The 23,864-nt window shown below is 40.0% G+C and overlaps 1 protein-coding gene across 3 annotated transcripts in view; it reads left to right on the forward strand.

Moving 5' to 3' along the window:
• The window catches only part of LOC127519146 (disintegrin and metalloproteinase domain-containing protein 23), a 65,384-nt gene that overhangs the window by 21,166 nt on the left and 20,354 nt on the right, over positions 1–23,864 (forward strand). For all 3 annotated transcript variants that reach the window (XM_051906641.1, XM_051906642.1, XM_051906643.1), the window contains exons 8-20: positions 334–380; positions 1,201–1,266; positions 5,592–5,660; positions 5,907–6,073; positions 6,165–6,249; positions 9,963–10,050; positions 10,158–10,209; positions 13,174–13,273; positions 17,193–17,264; positions 17,808–17,894; positions 20,764–20,844; positions 20,933–20,983; positions 21,535–21,598. In XM_051906641.1, the coding sequence (XP_051762601.1) occupies positions 334–380; positions 1,201–1,266; positions 5,592–5,660; positions 5,907–6,073; positions 6,165–6,249; positions 9,963–10,050; positions 10,158–10,209; positions 13,174–13,273; positions 17,193–17,264; positions 17,808–17,894; positions 20,764–20,844; positions 20,933–20,983; positions 21,535–21,598 (1,029 nt within the window). The remainder of the gene's footprint in view (positions 1–333; positions 381–1,200; positions 1,267–5,591; positions 5,661–5,906; positions 6,074–6,164; positions 6,250–9,962; positions 10,051–10,157; positions 10,210–13,173; positions 13,274–17,192; positions 17,265–17,807; positions 17,895–20,763; positions 20,845–20,932; positions 20,984–21,534; positions 21,599–23,864) is intronic.

Raw genomic sequence — 23,864 nt, forward strand, 5'->3', positions numbered from 1 at the left:
ACACAGCTGAAACGTAGAACTAATAATGACGGTAACCAAGGAGACAGATGAGTGGCAGGAATCTGAACAAAGAAGACTGAAACTAACTGAAGAAAACTGTTACAGTATGAGAGTTTTGAGTGTAAAAAATTTCATGCCACATATCTTTCCACTGAGAGCACTGAATGTTCAGATTTTATCATAGGCTATGTTGTTTGGAGAAGAGATAATGTGCTTATTGTGTCACTGAAAACAATAACACTGTTGTTAGAAGATTCAAATTTTGTTTTGGGAAGGACTTAATCTTAGGAAGAGCTGACAAACGAACGTATGTTTGTGTGTATGTGTGTGCAGGCATGGACGACGATTTGTCTTGGCTCCGACGGAGGAAAAAGCGAGCTGTAAGAGTTTGAATGGGATGCAGCTGATGCTGGATACAGGCCACAAAGTGATCTAGAACAGAACACTGTCAATGACAAACCAACACACATCCCATAATGCCAAACAGATAGACTCAGCCTTAGTACTGGCACTTTTAGTACACAAAGGTTACATCCTAATTTGCATAAAATCCATGCTAGATTGTATTCATGTATTTCAAACATTAGTAAAGTAAAAACAGTTTTACACTGGTGCCTGGATGGGAGGCTACAAGATTTATTTGTGGACTTTGGAAGTATGCATCCATTCATGGATTTTTTAGGTTAATGTTGCACACAACCCTTGGCATTATTACTGAGGAGGACGAGTGACTCTGTTCAGTTTTTGAACACATGAACATAAAAATTAAGTTAAATTAGGTCATAAAAAACAGCTATTTTAAATTATAACAACATTTCACAGTATTACTGTTTTTTTACTATATTTTTGATCAAAGTAGAAGAGACTCCTTTTAAAAACATTAAAAAAATCTTATCAACCCCAGACAGTTTACTGGGGTTTACTTTCCCATGACCAGAAAAATGCAAGCTTTTAGTACGCAAAAATGTAGTCAGTTTTTGAAGTTAAGTTAAATGAAAGTCCATAAATTAAATTATGTCGTTGCAGAAGTATGTAAATTGGGATCCATCCAAAATCTTTGATCCAGAACAAGGCACATTCCTTTATCCATAAATGTAACAGCAGCCCATTATGAGAGTTTGTAATGTATGAAAGTGATTATAGGACACATTTTTCATGCAGCAGCTGAGCCATGATTGTATTGTCCTTTTTCTCTTCCAGATCCCGAGGAACCTGTTTGAGGAGATGAAGTACATAGAGCTGATGATCGTCATTGACCACAACATGGTGTGTTTGAATGCTGTTTGAATATCATAGTATGTGAGTGTCTTTGGCCCATGATTTCCTTTGCGAAGAAGAACTACAATTTAGCAGTACTTAAAAAGAGTACTTATAACAGGAATGATATAATCAATAAGCCATGGTAACATGTGTTTTTCCATTTTCCACTATAACTCATCAAAATAATTTAACTTATTTTTTTTTACAAGTTATACAAGATTCAATTAGGCAAGATTTAAAAAAAAAAATGTTGAAATGACTTGAAAATACAGCCAATTTAATTATTCTTAAAAAATGTAAATACATAAAACACTTTCACAATTAACAATTTCATGTTAATTGCATTTCTGTCATGACAACTCTCTGAGTGTTTGGCATGGTAAGGGGTATGACAATGTTGATATGTTTGGTCTTGGCGGAATAGATCTGCTACACTATTTCTGCTGTTATTGCGGCTGCTGCAGAGCAAGTACAGGACTTGCTACTGCCAATACATACACAACACGCTGCTGTGAGCAAGTAAGACATGCTGCTGCTGTACAATATAGTGTACATGAATTACCCGTAGCAGATCTATACAGGTGGAGCTGGGGAAGCTGGAGGGTTTCTTAAAGCATGCTGTGCTGCTGAGGCAAATGCTACCCATGTTTTTGAAGGTTGAGCATGCATGCTCATTGGCTACTGATACAGCAGGAACCAATCAATCAGCTGTGCCTTATAGATAACGATGTGATTACGAGCAGGTTGAGTTAAAGGACCTATTAGCCTGTGCCATCTAGAGTTTCATGACAGAACTTTGTATTTGTCTTTGAAATATAGTTAAAGTGTAGCTGAATGTACCAACAAGCATTTATGGTAAACTAAAATATATTTATTTTATTTGCTTAAATGTAATTTCTATTGAAATTTGTATGTCATGTATTTAAGTATATTTGTAATTAAACAACTGTAATGATGTTGAATATAATATATATTAACCTTAAATTATCAAATAATATTAAAAAAACACTACAGTTAAAATGATAATCAAGTACTTTACTTGTGTTTTAGTATGTTAGCCAACTAGGGTGATCACCAGTCCTGAAATTGGAAGCTTTGTCCGGCGTCCCACAAGTCAAAAACAATTACAATTCCACAATAATCAAAATAAGTTAATAAGAAAACACTGAACATGCGCAGTGCAGCCGTTTGTTATGTACTGCTCCAAAGCATGAAAGATTGAGGATCCAAATGCAGTCTTTATTTAGAGGGTAATCCAAAAACAGAGTCAAAAAACAGACAAAGGTCATACACAGGAGAGCAACCCAAGGCACAGGCAAACAGAGTAATCCAAAGAACCAGGCAGAATACAAAAACCAGGAGAACCAGGAATACAAAAAAAAAACATGAAAACAGAGGAACTAGAAGAGTGCTCAGATACGCAATACAAACACATGCAAGATCTAGCGATGAGTGACTGTGTCGACCTGGCTTTTATAGACAGAGCTAATAGCCAGAGCGGAAAAACACTAAAAAGAAAAACAAATCTAAAATGGATCTATCCGGAGCTCCCGAGAACAAAAAGCATCTATGTCCGTATAATAAAGAATGGGAGAAAAAATATACATGGGTAAAACCAGCTACAGGTAACCTAAAAAAGGAGAATTAAGTATATGCTACTGAAGTTTCACCATCATGCATGGAGGTGAGGGGGATATAAGGAGGCATGGAGATGGTGAAAGTCATTAGAAAAATGCACAACAAAGAAATGCTAATGCTAGCATGACAAGTTTTTTTGTTCTCTCCGCCAAAAAATAGCAACCAAAATAAAATCACAGCAGCTGAAGTGACAGGTGTCTACCATAATGTGCAGCATGGTTTGTCGTATAGGTCAGGCGACTGTACTACTAAACCAGCCCCAGTCATTTTCCCCGATTCAGAAATAGCAAAGAAGCTTGCTTGTGGAAGAACTACGCCAATGATTGCTGATAGACCAGATTATCTTCCACCTTTCTCAATTGGGTCTGGTACCATGTAACAACCAAGTTATGCCCATTAGCATTAAGATATTACACACCTGACCTAGGAGTGCAGAACAAACTTTAGGATTTTCATGATGATTGCAACGAAAACTCTGATGCCAATTGTAACCAGGTCATTTCAAGGCTCGAGGAGAGAAACCTGGGGTTAGAACGGATCTCTGCATACTCGGCTGATAACGCCAGCGTTAATTATGGTGTGCATAACTCAGTGTATAAAAAACTAATGGACAAGAATGCCTCAGTTATCAAGAGCAACTGAGTGGCCCATATTCTGTGGGAGGCATGTAGGCGATAAGCTGAGAATTGACATTGAGAACATAGTCACAAATGTTTACAACCCACCTTTCGTCTTCAGCTAAACATGTGCAAGAATTAAAGGGAGTGTTTAAGTTTGTGGACGTGGAGTACACGGCTCTTTACAAGAATGTGCCGACGCGGTGGCTAAGTTTGTGGCCTGCAGTCAAGCGTCTGCACGACTCCTGGCCAGCTGTCAAAAGCCATTTTTCATCTCTTGGAGAAGAGCGCTGTCCATCAGCACTTTGGAAACTGCTCGCAAATGTTGAGGATGGAGAGGACTTGCCCTGTGAACTCCAGGCATACCTGATGTTTTTGCAAAATAGCCTCAAAGTTTTTTTTTCTATGTAGTGCTTAAAGTTGAGAGAGATGAGACAACTGTGTGTGAGCTTTTTGAGTTGATGACCAATCTCAAATTGAAAGGGAAAAGGTTCGATTCTTTGGATTGGAGACCAGCACTCTTCTGCAATAGTTTCCCACCGCACAGACTGCTGTTATAGAGCAGGACTTTATGTTCTATCAAAGAGCGCTTGCTTACATAAACAAGTGGTTTGATTTCACTGATGGCAACTACCTAAAGCACATCTCATGCCTGGCTATCAAGAGGAAATTTAGTTTCCTAAGCCCTGCTGAAAAATCCAGCTAAAACCAGCCTAAGCTGGTTGGCTGGTCTTAGCTGGTTTAAGCTGGAAGTAGCTGGTTTTAGCTGGTCTCCCAGCCTGGCTTAGCTGGTGTTCAGCTGGTTTAAGCTGGTCTCCCAGCCTCCCAGTCTCCTAGTTAACCAAAACCCCTCTAAACCAGCTATGACCAGGCTGGGAGACCAGCTAAAACCAGCCTGACCAGCTTAGGAGGAAATCGCATAAAGGAAATCGCAACAACAACAAATCCTGTTGCATCAAAATGGACAGCTCTGCTGAAGCATGTCAGTGTCCCAAACATGACAGCTATGGTATCTTTGGCTTTGGCATTCCTGCTTGGACAGAGACAAGGAACCAAGCAACTGTGGACCTCATAAAAAGTGAACTCCTGGTGAAAGTGAACTACAGCTATACCTGCCAGGAGTTCTACAGACACATAATGAATGAGAAGGCCTTACTTGAAGCTGCCAGATCAGACAAAAAATATATATTCAAGATGCACTGATTCCGGTAAGAACGCATCTAATCTTTCTAGTCTTTCCTAATGGAATTTATGTGCTTATTTGAAAATGTCCTTTTTAACGATTAGATTATTATTTTTTACTTCATTATATTTAGATTGAATAGGTCCGTGCTGTTAAAATTAGTTTGTATCATAGACCCTGTGCCAAACTGAGTGGCCTTCACAGTGTCGGTCAGCACCATCATTAACATTTTACAAAGCCTGTTAGCGATTTAAAGCATGTTAACATTACTGCAAAAAGACATGGTATAATAATAGTAAGTTATCTCTACCTCGTGTCCTGTAATGTCCTGCAAAATCAGGTCTGCTGACCTGTAACAGAGCAATAGCCAGGTGGTCACCCTATAGTCAACACATCAAAATAAGTGAACTTCTTTAAAGCACAACAAAAGGTTATTAAAACATGTATTTTAAAGTTTAAAAGTGTCTAGGTACACTTTTCATTAATTTCATTAATATAAGTACAGTTTTAATAAAACAAACTTAAGGTTTGAAGTGCACATTCAGTATATTTAAGCACAATTCTTTTTCACAAGGGTTAAGGGGTAGAGTTGTTGTTAGGGATAGGCATATGACTATTGTTTGAAAAAAAAAAAATGAAAAATGTTTATGCAATCTTCTTGAGTAACTGTGCCCATCGTTTCAGAAGGATGCAGTGCAGTAGTGTCCACTGGACGGCACTCTGCTTCTTTTACAGAGTTTGTTCTCCTCACTAAATCTACTGCATTGAATGCAGTATTAGCATTGAAAATGCTGAATGGCCTCAGTAAAGGCACATTTAAGTGTACTGAGTTTTTATCTTTTGGTTTGATGTTTTTATAATTAGGCTATAACTATATTAATATTATCCCACAGTTTAAGAGACTGGGGACCAAGCAGCGCACACTCAACTTTGCCAAATCTGTGGTCAACCAGGCAGATGCTGTGAGTTTTTGAATGACTCTAATGTTGTTTAAGTAACTATTATTGATCAGTTTTCAGTGAATAGCTTGTGTTAATGGTCAAATTAACATCCCATAGAGCTGGGTTACAGAAACCCCTAATGGTTTGTGGACCCGTAGAGATGAGAAATGCCAATTACAATTTAAGTTAAAAAATGTATATATAGATATTATATGGAAAGATGTTGTTAATTTTCCCCTTTTGCTCTTTCTCTCTGTCTAATGGAAGATTTTTAAAGATCACCTGTACACACGTGTGGTCCTGGTCGCCATAGAGATCTGGACGGACAAGGACCACATTCCCATTAGTGTGATTCCATTCGATATGCTGCGAAACTTTTCCAAATACCGACAGCAGCACATCAGGAAGCATGCAGATGCAGTGCATCTGTTCTCGTGAGTTCGTATTTGTGCATAACTGCTTACATACGCCCTCAAATATGCAGTAATGAAGTATGCATAATGCAGCTACTGTGTGTATCTGCAGTAACGTGACGTTTCACTATCCTCGGGGCTGTGCGGCGTATTTTGGAGGGATGTGTTCTGTGAGTCATGGGGTTGGAGTCATTGAGGTGAGTGTATCACATGTAGGTTGACTGATTCACAGCAAATATCCAGGAGGAGCTGAACTCATCAAAGTCTGTATCAAAATGAAGTTTTCTTTATAGTAGTAAATGTTACAGCTGATTTTACACACTGATCTAAGTCTTTGTTTGCAATACTGTTAGTGTGAACTAGGGTACATAAATCAAATAAAATTTCTACAAAAACTACAGTAACGTTTAAAAGTTTGGAGTTGGTAATATTTTTAATGTTTTTGAAAGAAGTCTCTTCTGCTCACCAAGGCTTTATTTATTTGATACAGTAAATACTGTAAAAACAGTAATATTGTGAAATATTAATACAATTTAAAGTAACTCTTTTCTATGTGAATATAATTTATTCCTGTGATCACAGCTGAATTTTTAGCATCATTACTTCAGTCTTCAATGTCACATGATACTTCAGAAATCATTCTAATATGCTGATTTGCTGCTCAAGAAACATTTCTGCTTATTATCAGTGTTGAAAATGCCTCAGGTTACAACTGTAACCATGGTTCCCTGAAAAGGGAACAAGACACTGCGTTGGAAATAGCGATGCTATGGGAACGCTTCTTCGTGATTGTGTCTTGAAGCGCACATGTAAACAGTTATCCCGCTGTGTGTGACGTCATGACTAGGAAGCTCTATAAATAGTTCCCAGACCAAACAATATCAGCTTCTGATAGGCTGAACAAGTCACTCACAGGCAAGCTGGAAGTATGGCAAATCGATGCAGCATCTTGTTCCCTTTTCAGGGAACCATGGTTACAGTCGTAAACTGAGATGTTCCCTTTCAAGGGAACTCGTGCTGTGTTGAAAATAGCGACACTATGGGAACGATAAGCACTTTGCTGTACTGACAAGTGCCTATCTAGTGTGAATCATGGCAATCACAACTAGGACAAGAGCACCTGGGACCCCAGAGTGGAGTCCAAGTGTAGTGCATAGAACCTCACAAATAATTGCGGAGAGGACTAGCTTGCCACATCACATACATCTTGTAGGGACACCCCTGACAATAAGGCTTTAAAAGCTGCCATACTCCTAGTTGAATGGCCTCTGACAGCCATAGGTGAAGGCTGTCCAGACACGTCATAAGCAATAGAGATAGCCTCAACTATCCAATTGCTCATTCTCTGCTTGGATGCTGGGGCCCCTCTTTTAGGTGACCCAAAGCATGTGAATAATTGATCCGGTTTATGCCACAGGGCAGCTCTGTGGACATAAGCATCCCATGCCCTAACCGGACATAGCCAATTCTGCTTTTCCTGGTCTGACGTCTGAAAGGGGGGAAGACAAAAGGCCTGCAAAACTATAGATCGCCCCATGTTAGTGGGGACCTTAGGAATATACCCTGGTCTAGGGTGTGGAAAGGCTTTCACCTTACCAGGTGCAAACTCTAAGCACGAAGGGGCAACCGACAGGGCTTGAAGGTCTCCTATTCTCTTTAGGGACATAATGGCAAGAAGAAACTCTGTTTTAAATGTTAAAAAATTCCCTGAAACCTCCCCGATGAGTTCAAATAAGAACAACGGCCAAATCCCAGGCCAGTACCCTTGTGCAGTTTGCAGGCCTCAGCCTCAAAGCACCACGGAGGAAATGTGACACCAACAGGTTTCTCACTAAAGATTCCCCACTCAAAGATGCATGGTAGGCAACTATGGCAGCCATGTAGACCTTCAGAGTGGAGGGGGATAACCCTGGGGAGAACCAACCCTGCATGAACTCCAGCACTGTACCAACCGGGCTGTTAACGGGGTCCCACTGGTGATCTCCACACCATGAAGTGAAGACTCTCCACTTCAGGGCATACAGTTTCCTTGTTGAGGGAACTCTGGAGTGAAGTATGGTCTCAACAACCTCAATTGAGAGACCAGTCTCTAGAAGTTGGACCCCATCAGAGGCCAAACCCACAGTTTCCACAGTTCCAGGCAGGGGTGAAGGATCAAGCCCTCTTCCTGGGACAGAAGGTCCCTCCTGACCAGAATCTCCCTAAGAGAGCCATCGAGAAGGGACACAAGGTCCAAGAACCAAACTCTATCTGAAACTATCTGTTCTGTAATCCTGGCGGATTCTCTCCAGAACCAGGAGCAGAGCGATTGGGGAAAAGCCATACAGACGCAGCCTCAGCCATGTCTGCACCATGTCATCAAGCCCCAGTACATCTGGATGTGTAAGGGAGTACCAGAACAGACAGTGTGTCATTTCCCAGCATGGGGCCCTGGGACAAGAACCAAGGTTTCTTCCACATCACCAAGGTACAAAGGCACTTGCATGTAACCTTGATCATGCAAAATGGGTTGCCGCTCAAGGAAAACCCCTTGGTCTTGAGTCTCTGGAACTGTTTGACAATAAGTGACTGGACTAGCTTTATCTTGTTTATGGCTGCGAGTATCAAAAAGATACGAGCAGGAGACAGACGTGCCTGCATAATCGTTGAATCCCACACCATGCCTAGAAAGTGGTCCTCTGAGCTGGAGGAAGTACACTCTTCTTGGAGTTCAGCTTTAACCTCAATTCTTTCATGTGGACGAGGATGACATCTCGATGCTGAACCTCCATATGCTCTGTTTGAGCCAGAATCAACCAATCGTCTATGTAGTTTAATATGCGAATGTTCTGGAGTCGCAGAGGAATCAGAGCTGCATCCACACATTTCGTGAAAGTGCAGGGTGACAAGACTAGGCCGAAAGAATTACCCGATACTCAGATAGCTATCGTGTGCAGTATAAGCTTTACCCACCAAGGCCGAAGTTGTTATACATGGCCTGGTTGACAATGTTGGGGCCTTGAGGGATGATGCTGTATGAGGAGACAGATAGCTCGCATGCATCTCCTCCACCCTGAGCATCGTCCCATACCTGTGTTCTTTCAACCCCATTAAAATAGTTTGTAACTTGGGGGCTGAAGACAGGATGAAAATGGTCTCCTCCACAACACCTCGGTGTGGAAAAAATGCAGGCCCCTGCGTGGAGGTTGTATTTTTGTGGGCAAAAAACCTTCGTCCAGCTTGCTTCTTAGATGAACGTCCTGCCTCTCAGCCAGCCAGTTGATTTTTAATTTGGACATAGCACAAGTCACAACCTCCACCAGCCCCTTATAATCAAGAGAGTGAGGTGGCAAGTCCTCACTCCTTGCTTTGATGCTTAGCACGTCCACCTCCTTTGAGCTGGATAGCTGAAGCACTGGACCCTCACTCGGGGCAAAAGAAACCACAAAGCATGCTTCCGATCCCTGAGAGAGGGCACTGGATCTAGTGGGTGAGGACAGAGAAAAGGCAGAGCCCATCTCCAACCCCTCCTTTCCCTTGGCAGAAGCTTGGACCACAGGGAATGTGAGCCTGGGCAATCACAAAGAAGCATTCCCACTATTTCTGATGCAGCATGAGTTTCCTTAAAAGGGAAGTTTCATATTTCATATTTTTCTGGAAACCGTGATACATTTTTTCATGATTCTTTGATGAATAGAAAGTTCAAAAGAACAGCATTTATTTGAAATAGAAATCTTTTGTTAACATTATAAATGCCTTTACTGTCACTTTTGACCAATTTAATGCTTTCTTGTTGAATAAAAGTATTGATTTAATTAATTTTGAAAAAGCTCGCTCTCTCTCTCTCTCTCTCTCTCTCTCTCTCTCTCTCTCTCTCTCTCTCTGTGTGTGTGTGTGTGTGTGTGTGTGTGTGTGTGTAATGTATGTGCAGTATGGCTCTTTGTTGACACTGGCGCTTGTGCTGTCCCAGAGTTTGGCTCAGAATCTTGGCATTCAGTGGGATACAACATCAATTAAAAGTACACACTTTTTCTCAGAATCTTGCTGACTTTACTTTGATACTGACATATAAAATATTGAGCATTAACTGACTGTTTGTGTGTATGTGTGTGTTCTGTTTTATCAGATGATTGTGGGTGCATGAACTCCTGGCAAGGCTGTATCATGGAGGACAATGGGTAAGTTACTCCACACAAAAATATTTTGTGATACATGACAAGTCTCCAAAGTCCATATACAAAGTACTCTATCATTACAATTTCTATGTGTGTGTGTGTGTGTGTGTGTGTGTGGGAGAGAGAGAGAGATCATAGGTTGTGATCATTTAGACAGCTATGTTTAGTTCTGACATCACTTTAACAGGAAACTCAGGAACGACCTCCGTGGTCGCATCTAGACAAACAGAAGACTTGGGAATAACCTCCGCTTTAATAAGAGTATGAGAGCAGTGTGCTGCCCAAACACACATTATGGCCACTGTGGTAACAGGGAGAGCAATCAGTAGGAGAGGGTTCTTTGTGTGGATCTCTGGGATGATAGCTGGCATTGGGTTTAGCTCTGGGACGAGATTGGGCACTGGGCTGATCTCTGTGACGAGAGCAGGCACTGGACTCTGGTCAGGGGCTGGAGCCTGCACTCGACTCTGGTCTGAAACAGATTCTTGGTCTGGAGGGAATTCTTGTACGGACTCAAGGACTAGAGCCATCTCTGTACTGTGCTCAGTGGCTGGAGCCGTCACTAGACTAAGCTCTGAGCTCTGTTCAGGGGTAAATCAGACACTGGGCTGTGGTCAGGGGCTGGCCCGGTAGAGGACCGTTTCTTCTTCCTCTGCCTCCTCCTTTGGGCAGAGCTGGAGCTGGTTCAGAACTGATCTCTGGGGCTGGAACAGGCTTGTTACTTTCCCCTCATAGGAACAGACTGGTGAATTTCTCCCACGGGAACAGACTGGGCAAGTTCTCTTACTGAAACAGACTGGTGAATTTCTCTCACTAGAACAGACTCATGGCTGAATCCTGTAGTGGGTTCTGGGGCTGGAGTGGACTCTGGAGTGGTTGAGATGGTCCCGATGTTAAGGGAGGGTTTGGTTGCAGGCTTGGGGTGAGTTGAAGTGCCCAACCGCTTTCAGGATGGGACTGGATGAGGGTTGTAATTGTTCTTTTTAACTTCTTCCACCAAGAAATCAGAACCATTTAGCCAAAGGATGAAATTAATGAAATTGACTAATGGTGAATGGCAATGACCAGGAGACAGGAACTGAATTACCTCATCATCCAGTCCCATCTGAAAGCATGCATTGAGAGAAGTGTTGCTCCAACTCACCAGATGGGAAGACTCTAAAAACTCCTCCACGTATCGCTCCAGAGGATGACCATCTTGACGGAGAGAGAGAGATGATCTTCAGAGTTTTATTGAATAACACACAGGAAGTTTGCAGGTGAGTCTTTGGATTGCAGATCCTTAAAGGGATAGTTCATCCAAAAATGAAAATTCTGCCATCATTTACTCACCCACAGGTTGTTCCAAACCTGTATAAATTTCTTTGTTCTGTTGAACACATGGGAAGATATTTTGAAGAATGTGGGAAACTGAACAGTTCTGGGGCACCATTGACTTCCATAGTATTTTTTTTCTACTATGGAAGTCAATGGTGCCCCAAAGCAGCCTGGTTATAAACTTATCAAAATATAACAGAACACAGAAATTTATACAGGTTTGGAACAACTTGAGGGTGAGTAAATGATGACAGAATTTTCATTTTTGGGTAAACTATCCCTTTAAGGTGAATACTCCCATGTGAGTGAGAAGTCTTATCTGCTGCAGGTTGAGAAGAGAAGTGGCTGGAGGACTGAAGACTGGCAGACGATGATACACAGGAGACTGAAGAAAACAAAGGACGGGACAGTTTGATGCACAGGTAAGTAATCCACAGGTAAGAGATCAGATAAAGAGGTTCAGTGTAGGACAACGAGACCAGACAGAGTGATTAAGTGTTTGACTGCTTAAATGTAGTGGAGCTGATGAGGGAGAATGATGGCAGGTGTGGATGACTGTGAAGTGTGTGCAGGTGTGAGCCAGGAGGGATTATGGGAAATGTACTTCGGAGGTGACTGGTGATGGTAAAGTGACTGGACTGGTGACTGAGGATTGTGACAATAATATACATTGCTGCATCACCACTTTCCTCACAGTGTCTAAACGGTTTGATAAAGGATTCAGTTTCTCTAAACCCCTCCTTTCTGAGAGCCTGCTCTGCTCTGATTGGTCAGATGGCCCAGTCTGTTTTGATTGGTCTACTCTGCTCTGATTGATCAGATGGCCCAGTCTGTTGTGATTGGTCTACTCTGCTCTGATTGGTCAGATGACCCAGTTTGTCGTGATTGGTCTATTCTGCTCGGGTCAAATACTTACAGCGCGTGTCAGAAACCAAGCGTCCATTAGCATATCTGAATTTCAGCTTTTCCTCAGCACTTGATACACAGTGATACGAACAGTAACGATGGCATCAGTTTTACTGTATCAATCTCAAGTGCATCAAAGTGGATTTGCATTGCAGAAAACGGCATCTTCTCATCATGAACAACATAACATATACAACATGCTGCTTTCCAGCTACAACTACAGTGTTTGAAGGTCAAAGTAGACATTGTTCTCGGGCAGCCAATGAAGACCATAGGCTGCCATTATGCAAATGTGTTACAAATATACGTAGGTATGTTACGGAAGTGAGACTGGAATTACTGATGACTCATTTCAGCAGTTCAGAATTGATTCTTTCTTTTAGAAGACAATAACTTTATTTGTTGTGCACTTTGATCTTTAAAACTTTGAACCCTTTTACATTCACACACAGCAACATCACACACTGCATGAAAAGTAATATTCAAAAAAGCATAATAGGGGCATTTTAAGACATATGCACAATAATATCAGCTGACCTGTTACCACACACATGCACACAATCTATAAAAACACACACTTATTATTATGGTATTTATACCATATGCAATTATTTCCTTTTCATTTAATAAATGTTTTCAAATAACATGCATCTCAGTGGGTCTGTCAGTGGAGTAAACTGTTGCAATATGTGTCATTTGCATGACAAAACAGAAAATATGTCCTCCATTTGTCTTTCTCCTCAGGGTTCAGACCCCACGGATTTTCTCTAAGTGCAGTATCACTGGTTTTAAAGAGTTCCTGTTGAAGGGAGGGGGATCCTGCCTCTTTAACAAACCCACCAAGGTCAGATATCATAATCATCATCAGAATTTATCCAAAAATGATAAGAAACAGCCTGAGAAAGTATAAGGAGGAGACAGGCGGTCCTAGCTTTCATTTAAATTGCCCTGGTCATCTGTGACATGCTGCACATTACCACAGAAATTATTTTCTGTAATAACTCATCCCTTTGTATTTAGACTATAGTTTAAACTGGACGTGTTTTAAACTCTTCCGTTTGTCCTTTTATCGACAGACTCAAGTGCGTGGAGTACTGTATGTATACTGTACACTGTATCCAGTGTAGACAGTGTCAGTGACAATAAATGGTTCTATTTGCTTTTGACGCAAAGTGACACTCACATCAAATGTAGGCAAATGTCAGCCATTAAGTGACTGAATGCCAGTGGGTGGGGCCTATAGTGTGATGATGTCCTGCTCTGGAGGCAGGCATAAATATGCAAATGTATTTGCCCGGGTGATGGTCCCGCCATATCAAAACGAGCTGTTTTTGGAGTTTTATTAAATGCTTTGTTTACAATGAGAAGGACATTTTAAGCTACAGTATAAACTTGCAGGATGTTCCCTGCCGAGAGAACTTGCACTGCATCGTACGACAACACTTTGGGGAATGCCTTCGGTGTGCGAGCGCCTGAAGCACGTACGAAACTGTGTCTTGATGTAACTAGTGACGTCACGGTGTACACAAAAGCTACTAAAGGATGCCAGCGCACAATAGCGTCAGCTACAAAGCACCCTAGTTTGGCCTCGAGAGGCTGATTCCCATAGTAGATTTTTTTGGAGGCATGGAAAAGCCTTCAGAATGTGTCTCAGTAGGTCCTGCACACTTTAGAGAAAGGTTATGGACCACAATTCGGGTCTCGCCCACCGAAATTCAACTGGGTGTTTTAAACTTCCATAGACTTGCAGCAGGATCGGGTACTGGAATAGGAAGTTCACTCCTCCTTGGTTGTGTCCCATTATAGATCTGTGACATTTGAACTGTTCACTGAGGTGATCCAGGTTCAAGATGTTAACTATTTCTATTATCATGTGCCGAATCAGGTCCGAGGACTGGTTTGTCATGATAGATCCAAAGGACACATACTTCCACATTTCCATCCTTCCTTCACACAGGAAGTTCCTGAGGTTCGCTTCTGGTGGCGAAGCATTCCAATATTGGGTTCTTCCGTTTTGGCCTAGCTCTCTCCCCTCGCACATTTACCAAATGCATGGATACAGGTCTGGCTCCACTGAGACTCCAGGGTATCCGTGTGTTGAATTATATCGACGACTGGCTCATACTGGCCCAGTCTCAAGATATGGCATTTCGGCATCGAGATGTTGTCCTTGGCCATATAAAACGCCTGGGGTTGTGACTCAACACAAAAAGAGTGTGTTGACACCTTCTCAGAGAATGACATTTCTGGGGGTGTTTTGGGACTTGACTACGATGCGGGCACAACTGTCTCCTGCATGTATCGAGACCATCCTGGCCATGGTGTCCAAGATAAAGCTAGGCCATGCCATCACTGTAAAGCATTTTCAGAGGCTACTGGGGCTTATGGCAGCTGCATCCAACATTATACCTTTTGGCCTCCTGCACATGGGACCCCTACAGTGGTGGTTGAAAACCAAGGGGTTTTCCCCCAGGGGAAATCCGTTCAGTACAATCAGGGTAACGTGCAGATGCCTTTGTTCCCTGGTGATATGGAAGCCAGGGAGCACCCAGTGTTGAGAGCACCGTATCACCGGAAAATCATCTCGACAGACACATCCCTAACGAGGTTGGGTGCGGTCATGGATGGCCACTTTTCAAGAGGTCTATGGGGGAACCATCATCTTGGCACAAAAAATTGCCTGGAGATGTATTCAGGGCTCTGAAAAGTTTCCTTCCAGACATCAGGGGCCACCATTTTCTAGACTGATCGGACAAAATGTCGGTGGTTTACTATATAAATTATCAGGGGGGTCTGAGGTCGTGCACTCTTTGGCGCACCTGAGGTCTGGGGAATGGAGACTTCACCCTGAGATGGTGGAGTCGATATGGGAGAGGTTTCGCTTCTCTGCTGGTCTTACCCCATCTACACTTAAGGTGTACATGGCAGCAATTGCGGATTTCCATGCTCTGTTAAGTGATAGACCTCTGGGGAGGCACCAGTTGGTCGTACGGTTCCTCCGTGGAGCATGGAGGATGAGGCCTGCAAGAGTCCCAGCCTGGGATCTGGCTGTGGTTCTCGAGGGGTTATCCCTGGCCCCCTTCGAAACGCTTGAGTCAGCATCTGAGAAGTATTCACGCTTAAGATAGCTTTCCTTTTGGCTATAATGTCCCTCAGGAGAGTTGGGGACCTTCAAGCCCGTTCTGTTTATCCTCCCTCCTTGGGAATTTGCTCCTGGGAGGCTGAAAGTTATCTTGCATCCTAGACCAGGCTACATGCCTAAAGTGTCTTCCAATATGGCTCGGTCTATGATCTTACAGGCCTTCCATCATCCACCGCATGTGTTGGCAGAACAAGAAAGACTTCACTTACTCTGCCCTGTGTGGGCCTTAGAGTTTTATGTTCAGAGATCTTCTCTCATCCTAAGCTGTGCCTGGACAGTTTTACACTAGGACAGGCATTAGTCGGTGTGGTGCAGTGGGCATTGCGTTACCCAAATTGTCATCATATGAAGCAGCGCGAGTTCCCTCGAAAGGGAACGTTTTGGGTTATGACTGTAACCCTTGTTCCCTGAGAAGGGAACGAGACACTGCATCTCTTTGCCTCACCTCTGTATGTCTGAGAGCAACTAGCTTCGACCTATCAGATACTGATGCTATTGTGTGCCGGCGTCCCTTAGTAGCTTCCGTGTACGCTGTCACATTACTAGTTACATCATGACGCAGCACCAATCAAGATTGAACTAGTTTCACACATGCTTCAGACACTTGCACGCCGAGGGCGTTCCCCAAGGTGCCGTCATACGACGCAGCATCAAGCTGCAGCGTCAAGGTTAGTTGTAACCCAAGACATTTTAATGGTACAAAGACCTCTTATATGTCAAAAGATCAAGGCAAATTTGATTTCTCATGTCAAGACCCCTTTAAGAGAATATACTTAAGTGTGAACTGAATGTTCACTTTATGTATTTATTGAATCACTTAAGTAAGTTTTAAGTACATCTTTATGTAATTTCATAATTACTTCCATTGTCTTTGAAATATGGTTAAAGTTACTGCTGAATGTACTGACAAGCATTTATGACGAACTAAAATATACTTTAATGTAATTTCTATTGAAACGCGTCATGTATTAAAATACATATTTTAATACATGACACAAATACATAAATATATTTGTAATTACATATTTGTAATGAAGTGTAATTTAATACATTCAAAATATATTAACTTCAAATGTAATATCAAATAACACTAATAATTGTTAAAATTATAATTTAGTATGTTAGTCAACACATCAAAAAGCATGACAAAAGATTATTAAAACATTTAAAATGTACTTCAAAGTAAAACTTAATTTGACGTTATTACAAAGTGCACTTTTGAGTGTACTTAAGTGTGTTTAAAGACATTGTAATGAAAGTGTACTGTCTTTAGTTTAAATGACCTTTATTTTGGTGGTCCACTTTAGACATTCTACTAGCTAGAAGTAACTTTGCAACTATGTCAACTTATTCTACTTACACCCTAACCCTAACACCTAACCCTAACCTAACAGTCTACTAACAGTCTACTAATACTCTAATTGTTAGTTGACTTGTAGTTGCAAAGTTACTTATAGGGTCTAATGTGGACCATCAAAATAAAGTGTAACCCAGTTTTTTAACGTTTAAGATTTGAAGTACATCACAAGTGCACATTCAATACAATTAAAGGGAAACAAAAATTATGAAAATTCTGCCATTATTTACTCATCCTCATGTTGTTTGCATGCATCTCCTGCAGCTGTTTGAAGAGACAGAGTGTGGAAATGGATTTGTAGAAGTGGGAGAGGAGTGTGACTGTGGACCAAGAGAAGTGAGTTTACGTAATACTCTAGAGCAGTGTTTCTCAACCCTGGTCTTCAAAGACCCCCAACATTGCACATTTTGAAAGCCTCCTCTTTCTGACACACCAATTTCAGGTCCTAGAGTTTCTTCTAATGACCTGATGAGTTGAAACAGCTGTGTTTGATTAGGAAGAGTGTTGGGGGTCCTTCAGGAGCAGGGTTGAGAAACACTGCTCTAGAGCAGTGGTTTTCAGTCCTGGTCCTGGGGACCCACCGCTCTGCACATTTTGTATGTCTCTTTTATCTGACACACTCAGTTCAGTTCATGGAGCTCCTTCCTAATGAGCTGATGATCTGAATCAGGCGTGTTAAATAAGGGAGACATACAAAATGTGCAGAGTGGTGCATGGGTCCCTAGGACCAGGACTGAAAACCGCTGCTCTAGGCAGCACTTAAATGACTTCTGTATTTTACACATGAATATTATATGAGTTCACTACAGTGTCATGGCAGTATTCAGCTGTGTATATGTGTGTCTTCTCTCTGTGTGTGTGTGTGTGTGTGTGTCATAGGAGTGCATTAAAGAGTGCTGTAAAAAGTGTTCTCTGTCTAACGGTGCACACTGCAGTGACGGACCCTGCTGCAATAACACATGTCTGGTGAGAGTCAGTCATACAGTAGTCATTTTTTAAAATGCATTTTCATCTATTATGTATATTTTTAAATATGTTTGTTTTGGTTGATTTTACTATGTAAAGTTATTTAAGAAGCTTCTGTTAAAGGTGCTATATAAAATAAAGTTTATTATTATTATTATTATTATTATTATAGAAACACTCATACATATTCAGATCTGTCCATTTCATTTACTTGTATGCTTAGCTGGGTGGTTAAAACATGTTAAAGGTGATGTCATTTTTTCAATGTTAAAATGCAAAAATATCCTATCCTAGCTTGATATGCAGAGACAACTTGTAAGTGAAGATTTAGTAAATTGCTTACCCAAAAAGTGTAAACACTGTGGCGTTAGTGATGTTAAAAGTGTTTGCTATGCCCCTTGTGAAAAAGAAGTACACTTTAGCATACTTTCACAGTGGGGCAATCAAAAACAAGAAGGGAGGATCTAAATGCAGCAAATATTTTTTATTAATTTAAAAAAAAGAGAAGATAATCCAAGATAACAACAAAATTAAACTAACATGTGACACATACTTTTAAAAACAGTACTTACTTATTATAGAAATAATATACTTTAAAAGAATATACTGAGTGTGATGTTTTCTAATACTTACAGTTGCATGTTATTTACAATTTAATGAAAATGTATTAAATTTATATTAACCCTCTGGTATTGTTCATTTGGGGGTCACACTTGTGTTGTTCGCAGTCAAAAGTGACTGAACACCTGAAATTTAACTTTTTTAGTATTATTATTATTCTCAGTAAAAATCAATGTAATATATCTTTGTTCAATAATATTTTTTTTTTCTTTTGTATTTTGAGAGAATTTCATTGTACTAATTAATATTTATGCAATAATTAAATAATTATGCAAAAGTTTTTTTTTTTTTTTTTTTTCAGTTAAAGCAGTATTTCATGGTTAAAAAATATCTAATTTTTGAAGGCAGATTAGTGCCATCTGGTGGGAGTAAAAAAGAAAAACATCTAATGCCATGGTGATCTACCCTAGTAAAAAAAAACTATAAATAATTTTTAAAACTAATTAACTAATGAACCTTATTGTAAAGTGTTACGAAAAACCTATACAAAAATCTATTTTTAAATACATTTATTTCAGAGTAAGTATACTTCAAATCCATTAACATATCTATTGACATATCACTTGAGACTTACTTATATAAATCTATAATTAAACTTTATTTGGAGTATTTCTTTATTGCACAATGCACATATCTTAATATTATGCCTAAAGTGTTTTAATATCACTATTAGTAAGGATTGTATGATCTTTGTATAATATCAGTCAAGATATTTAAAGTGCTCCTAAAGTATACTTGCAATAGCTCCACTTTAGCACAATATATACCAGTTTAGTATACCAAAAGTACAATTGCAGGGTAATTTTTATTAAGCACATAAATATGTAAATGTATTTGTAGTACACTTACCACAAAATAAATGTATTTCAATTACATTTTAGTATATATATATTTTTTTTACTAGGGTTTATTAAGGAGCTTATAAGTTCTCTAGTTGTCTTTAGACATAAATACTTATTTTTAGACTTAAATACTTATTTGGATATATATTTAGACATTCTCAAAGATAACTTTTTGTAAACGTTAACATTTTTTTTTTTTTGAAATGTTGATTTGAAGTGTCAGTTTTTGCATTAGTTTTACTACAGTCAAACCTAAACACAGCTTTATCAGAGGTGGAGTCTTCTGGCTCAATTTTGCCATATTGTTACAGCCACACCAGTTCATTTGTGTGTATAATAGTGTGTTGTTTGTTTGTGTGTGTGTGTGTGTGTGTGTGTGTGTTTCTGTTTTGTACTCTCGAAGTTTTAGAGTGAAACCCCTGTCTTGCTGTCCATTTTTTTACTGCATTGTGGCTGAGTTATTGAATTTATTTCAGGCATTTGCAAAAACTTGCGTTGTGTTATAGTCACGCTAGCTCATATATGTGTGTCTGTGGGGCAGTGGTGGGTGGGTGTTATGTGTCTATTTTGCACTCTTGATATTTTAGAGTGTCACCCCTTCTTTGCTGTGCACATTTTTTCTGCATCATGGATGATTTGTAGATTGTACACACAACAAATTCTTTGTATTTTCATACTTTTGCGTATTTCCCATTCATTTCCAATGGCAGTCAGTCGCGTACAGAACAAGTGTGACAATTTTTTTTTTTTTTTTACGACCATTTAGCTTTTTCCAATCAAGTCCACAATTTATTTATTTATTTTTTTTTTGTGTGTGTGTGGTCACATAGCGACTGCAATAAAAGTCATCGGGTTTCGTACCGTTCAGATGAAGAAGTGATTTTTTTAAATTTTAAATAATGTTTTTCCGGTCTAAAACGACCGAACAACACCAGAGGGTTAAATGCAGTTGGCTTAACTTTAGAGTGCTTTTGACCCACTTAAGTAGGACTTAAATCTTTATATGTAATTTAATAATTACTTCTATTGTGTAGCATGTGTAGCATTTAGTGTAGCTGAATGTACTGACACGCATTTATGGTAACTAAAATATACTTTAATGTCATTTCTCCTGAAACTTGTAATTACATATTTGTATCAATGAGGTTGCAAATTAATACATTTAACATATTAATTTAAAAAGTGATATCGAATAACACATTACAGTTAAAATTATAATCAAACAACTTGTGCTTTAGTATGTTCGTCAGCACATCAAAGTAAGTGTACTTCTTTAAAACATGACAAAAGATTCTTAAAACAAAATGATGAAAAAAATGTACTAGTGCACAACAATATATTTAAGCACACTTATTCTTCACAAGGGGTGTGTGAGAGCTCTCTCTCTCTTTCTCTCTTTGTCTCAGTTCTACCCGCGAGGTTACACGTGCCGCTATGCAGTAAATGACTGTGATATTTCAGAGATGTGCTCAGGAGACTCAGGGCAGGTCAGTAACATATCAGCACTACGTCAAACAAATATAATGTTCTGATTATCCATGTTTTTATTGAACCTTTCTTTGTGTGTCTGTCCAGTGCCCTCCCAATCTACACAAGCAGGATGGTTACTTCTGCTCTCTCAACCAGGTACACACCACACAAACTGTTACTCTACTGAAACATGGTTTTGTTCTTTATTAGGTGTTGGCCAGAAAGTTGTTTTATTTTTTGTTTTATGGCCAATGACAATATCTAGAAAGCAGGGTGAGCAACGACCAGACAGGACAGACTGAATTTGTCATGATCTTAAAGAGTTTCTGATGTAAAAGCTTATGTTTTAATGCAAGAAATTAGTTTTGTAGACAAATATGAATTGTGCATACTAGATTTACATTTCTTTACAAAACTTAATTTCCATGTAACCAGGTTTTTTTTTTAAAATTTTTTATTTTATTTTATTGCATAATACACATGTTTCCACTTTTGTAATTTCATAGCTTTTATTGCTTATTTTATTACACTTCTGTTTGTAATATTATAGGTAGAAATGTATAATATGGATAAGTTAATGAATGAAATGTAAATAAATAAAATAAATTTAACGTTAGTAAAAAATGAATCTAAGTATTAATCTGCCTGATCGATATATGTTGGTCTTTTACTATTAATTAGTGAGATGAACTGTGTTGTTTTTGCAGGGTCGCTGCTACGCTGGAGAGTGCAAGACGAGAGACAGTCAGTGTAAATATGTGTGGGGTCCAAGTGAGTGACCATTTCCTGTCATCATAAACAGACAATCAGAAGACTTAAACCCAGCAGTCTGCTCCCCTATGAACTGAGTATCAAAAGACTTTAGATATACAAAGACGGTGCACTCATAATTCTTTTGAATGGGAACTGCACGTGTATTGGCTGGTCTAACCTGAAAAAAAGTGTTTTAATGCTATTTGAGCATAAGAATCAACATTTATTAGACAGTTGTTGTCAGATTTCATGGATGGTTTCAAATATGAAATTTAATCATAAGCTTGGTGAACAGCTTTGAAGAATTTTATGTTTCCCAATGCAAAGAGATAGGAGCTGTACTTGCATGTCGGGGCAGCATTTACATATAACAGTTGCCATTCCCTGGCATTCAGAGAAAATGGGAAATAAACAGCTCATGATGCTGCTTGTTAGTTCTGTTGCTTGAGCTGGCCTTTGGCAGAAATTGCAGCTTTGAAAAGCAAATTTAAACAGCCTAATACCGTGTCTTAACCAGATGTGAATAAATCAAAAATCACAGCCAATCAGAAGAGCATGTGGGCACGAAATGAACTAATAGGCCTACAGTATCAAATTCATAAATCTTACACCATTTTAACAAGATTAAAAATACATACTGAGCGACTGAAAAAATATTTTTTTATCATAGGCTAGAATACACTTTGTTCACCTTGAGTTAAGTTGAACATTGTTGTTTGCTTTAATTTATTTTCAAGATCTGAGGTAAATTATCCTGTCCATTGTTGCTTTCAATAGGCTGTCTATAAAGATCACAAAAAAAAAATGATATTGAAACTCATATGAAATTATTTTACATTGAATAGGCCTAAAGCACATAATTGGCACCTGAGATTATCATTGACTATGTTTACATGTGCACCAATAATGCATATATTTTTGATAATCAGAGTAAGGTCTTAATCGGGATGAAGATATGGAGCAGAGACTGCGCAGCGAGTTGTGTTGACAGAATTTAGTGATTTGGAGAGCCATAGTACTTTGTAAAAGAGAGAGCCAAAGCAGCGATGTTAAGGCCTGCAACACAGCCATCATGTGCAAGGCACCACCTGTCTGACCCACTGCCATTTAAGCGCAAGGTGGACTGTAGTGCCTTAAATGGCAAGGCCAGAGCCTTCAGAGAGGAAGCTTCATCCTGCGAGAGATAGCCTGCTTCTCAACAGAGGACATCCTCCCATATCCTTCCTCCCGCAACTCCTCCACATTGGGCAAATGGAACGGAAATGGAAATTAAATGAGCAAATGTGAGCTGAATACGGTTTCTTTCATGACTTCTCCACGTCTGTCTGGAGTTCGGGAAGAAACAGTAAGGCTTACTGGGGTGGGACGATTATGGCCTGACAGGAATCGCTCATCGAGTCTGCCGCGAGCGTCTTCCTATTTCTCAGGCTGCCAAACCAATCCAATCTGGTTGTGGCACAGGCCATAACATCTAGCAGCTCCCCATATGTGGGGTTCAATAAAAGCAATTTTCTCACCCTCCTCAACCACATCTGCCTCTTCCTGGCTGGATGGCGCCAGCAGCATGCTATCTGCTAGATCACATGACTCAAGGGACAGCACATCTTGATCCAACAGATCTCTTGACCTTACAACTGAGGAACGTGAAAGAGCCATACCTTTCTCGACCAGCTCGACCTGCGTTCCCCACGACTTCAGCCCTGAACCGTGAGGTGCAGACGCTTGTCCCACATCCCTTGAGAATAGGTTGAAGCGTGAACGGAGCTTCATTATTATGAACTTTTCACAATGGTCGCATTGAGAACCCTTGAGTACTAAACAGGCGTGCTCCTCATCCAGGGGTGGACTGGCCATCTGGAGCGCCGGTGGCCTGACGGTCATTCTGGCCTGTCGTGCAGTCAGCTTGACATGTAATATGCTGATATGTAGCTAAGAATGAAATGACAGACCTTTAGAATCTACGAATCAGGCAGTCGCGGTGTGAAAATGACACCACCACATGACAATTGTGCAAATAAATGGTGCATAAATGCAAAGGTGCAGAGAGGGAGTGGATAAAAAAGAGAAAAGCCTTGGCCACAGATGCAGCAAGGTGCTGCAAAATCACAGCCATGTAAAGAAGCAGGTCAGACAGAACATGCATCTACAGCTTGGCTAACTATCATCTAATAAGTCCACTTTGTGCAAGCTAATGGTGTTCCCAAAATATTAAAAAAAAATAATAATGATAGAAGTTTTAAAAGAGCATGTTGCAACATCTTAGAAAATGACAATCTATCACACT

The sequence above is a fragment of the Ctenopharyngodon idella genome, chromosome 9 (assembly GCF_019924925.1).
Source record: "Ctenopharyngodon idella isolate HZGC_01 chromosome 9, HZGC01, whole genome shotgun sequence".
Classification (NCBI taxonomy): Eukaryota; Metazoa; Chordata; class Actinopteri; order Cypriniformes; family Xenocyprididae; genus Ctenopharyngodon; species Ctenopharyngodon idella.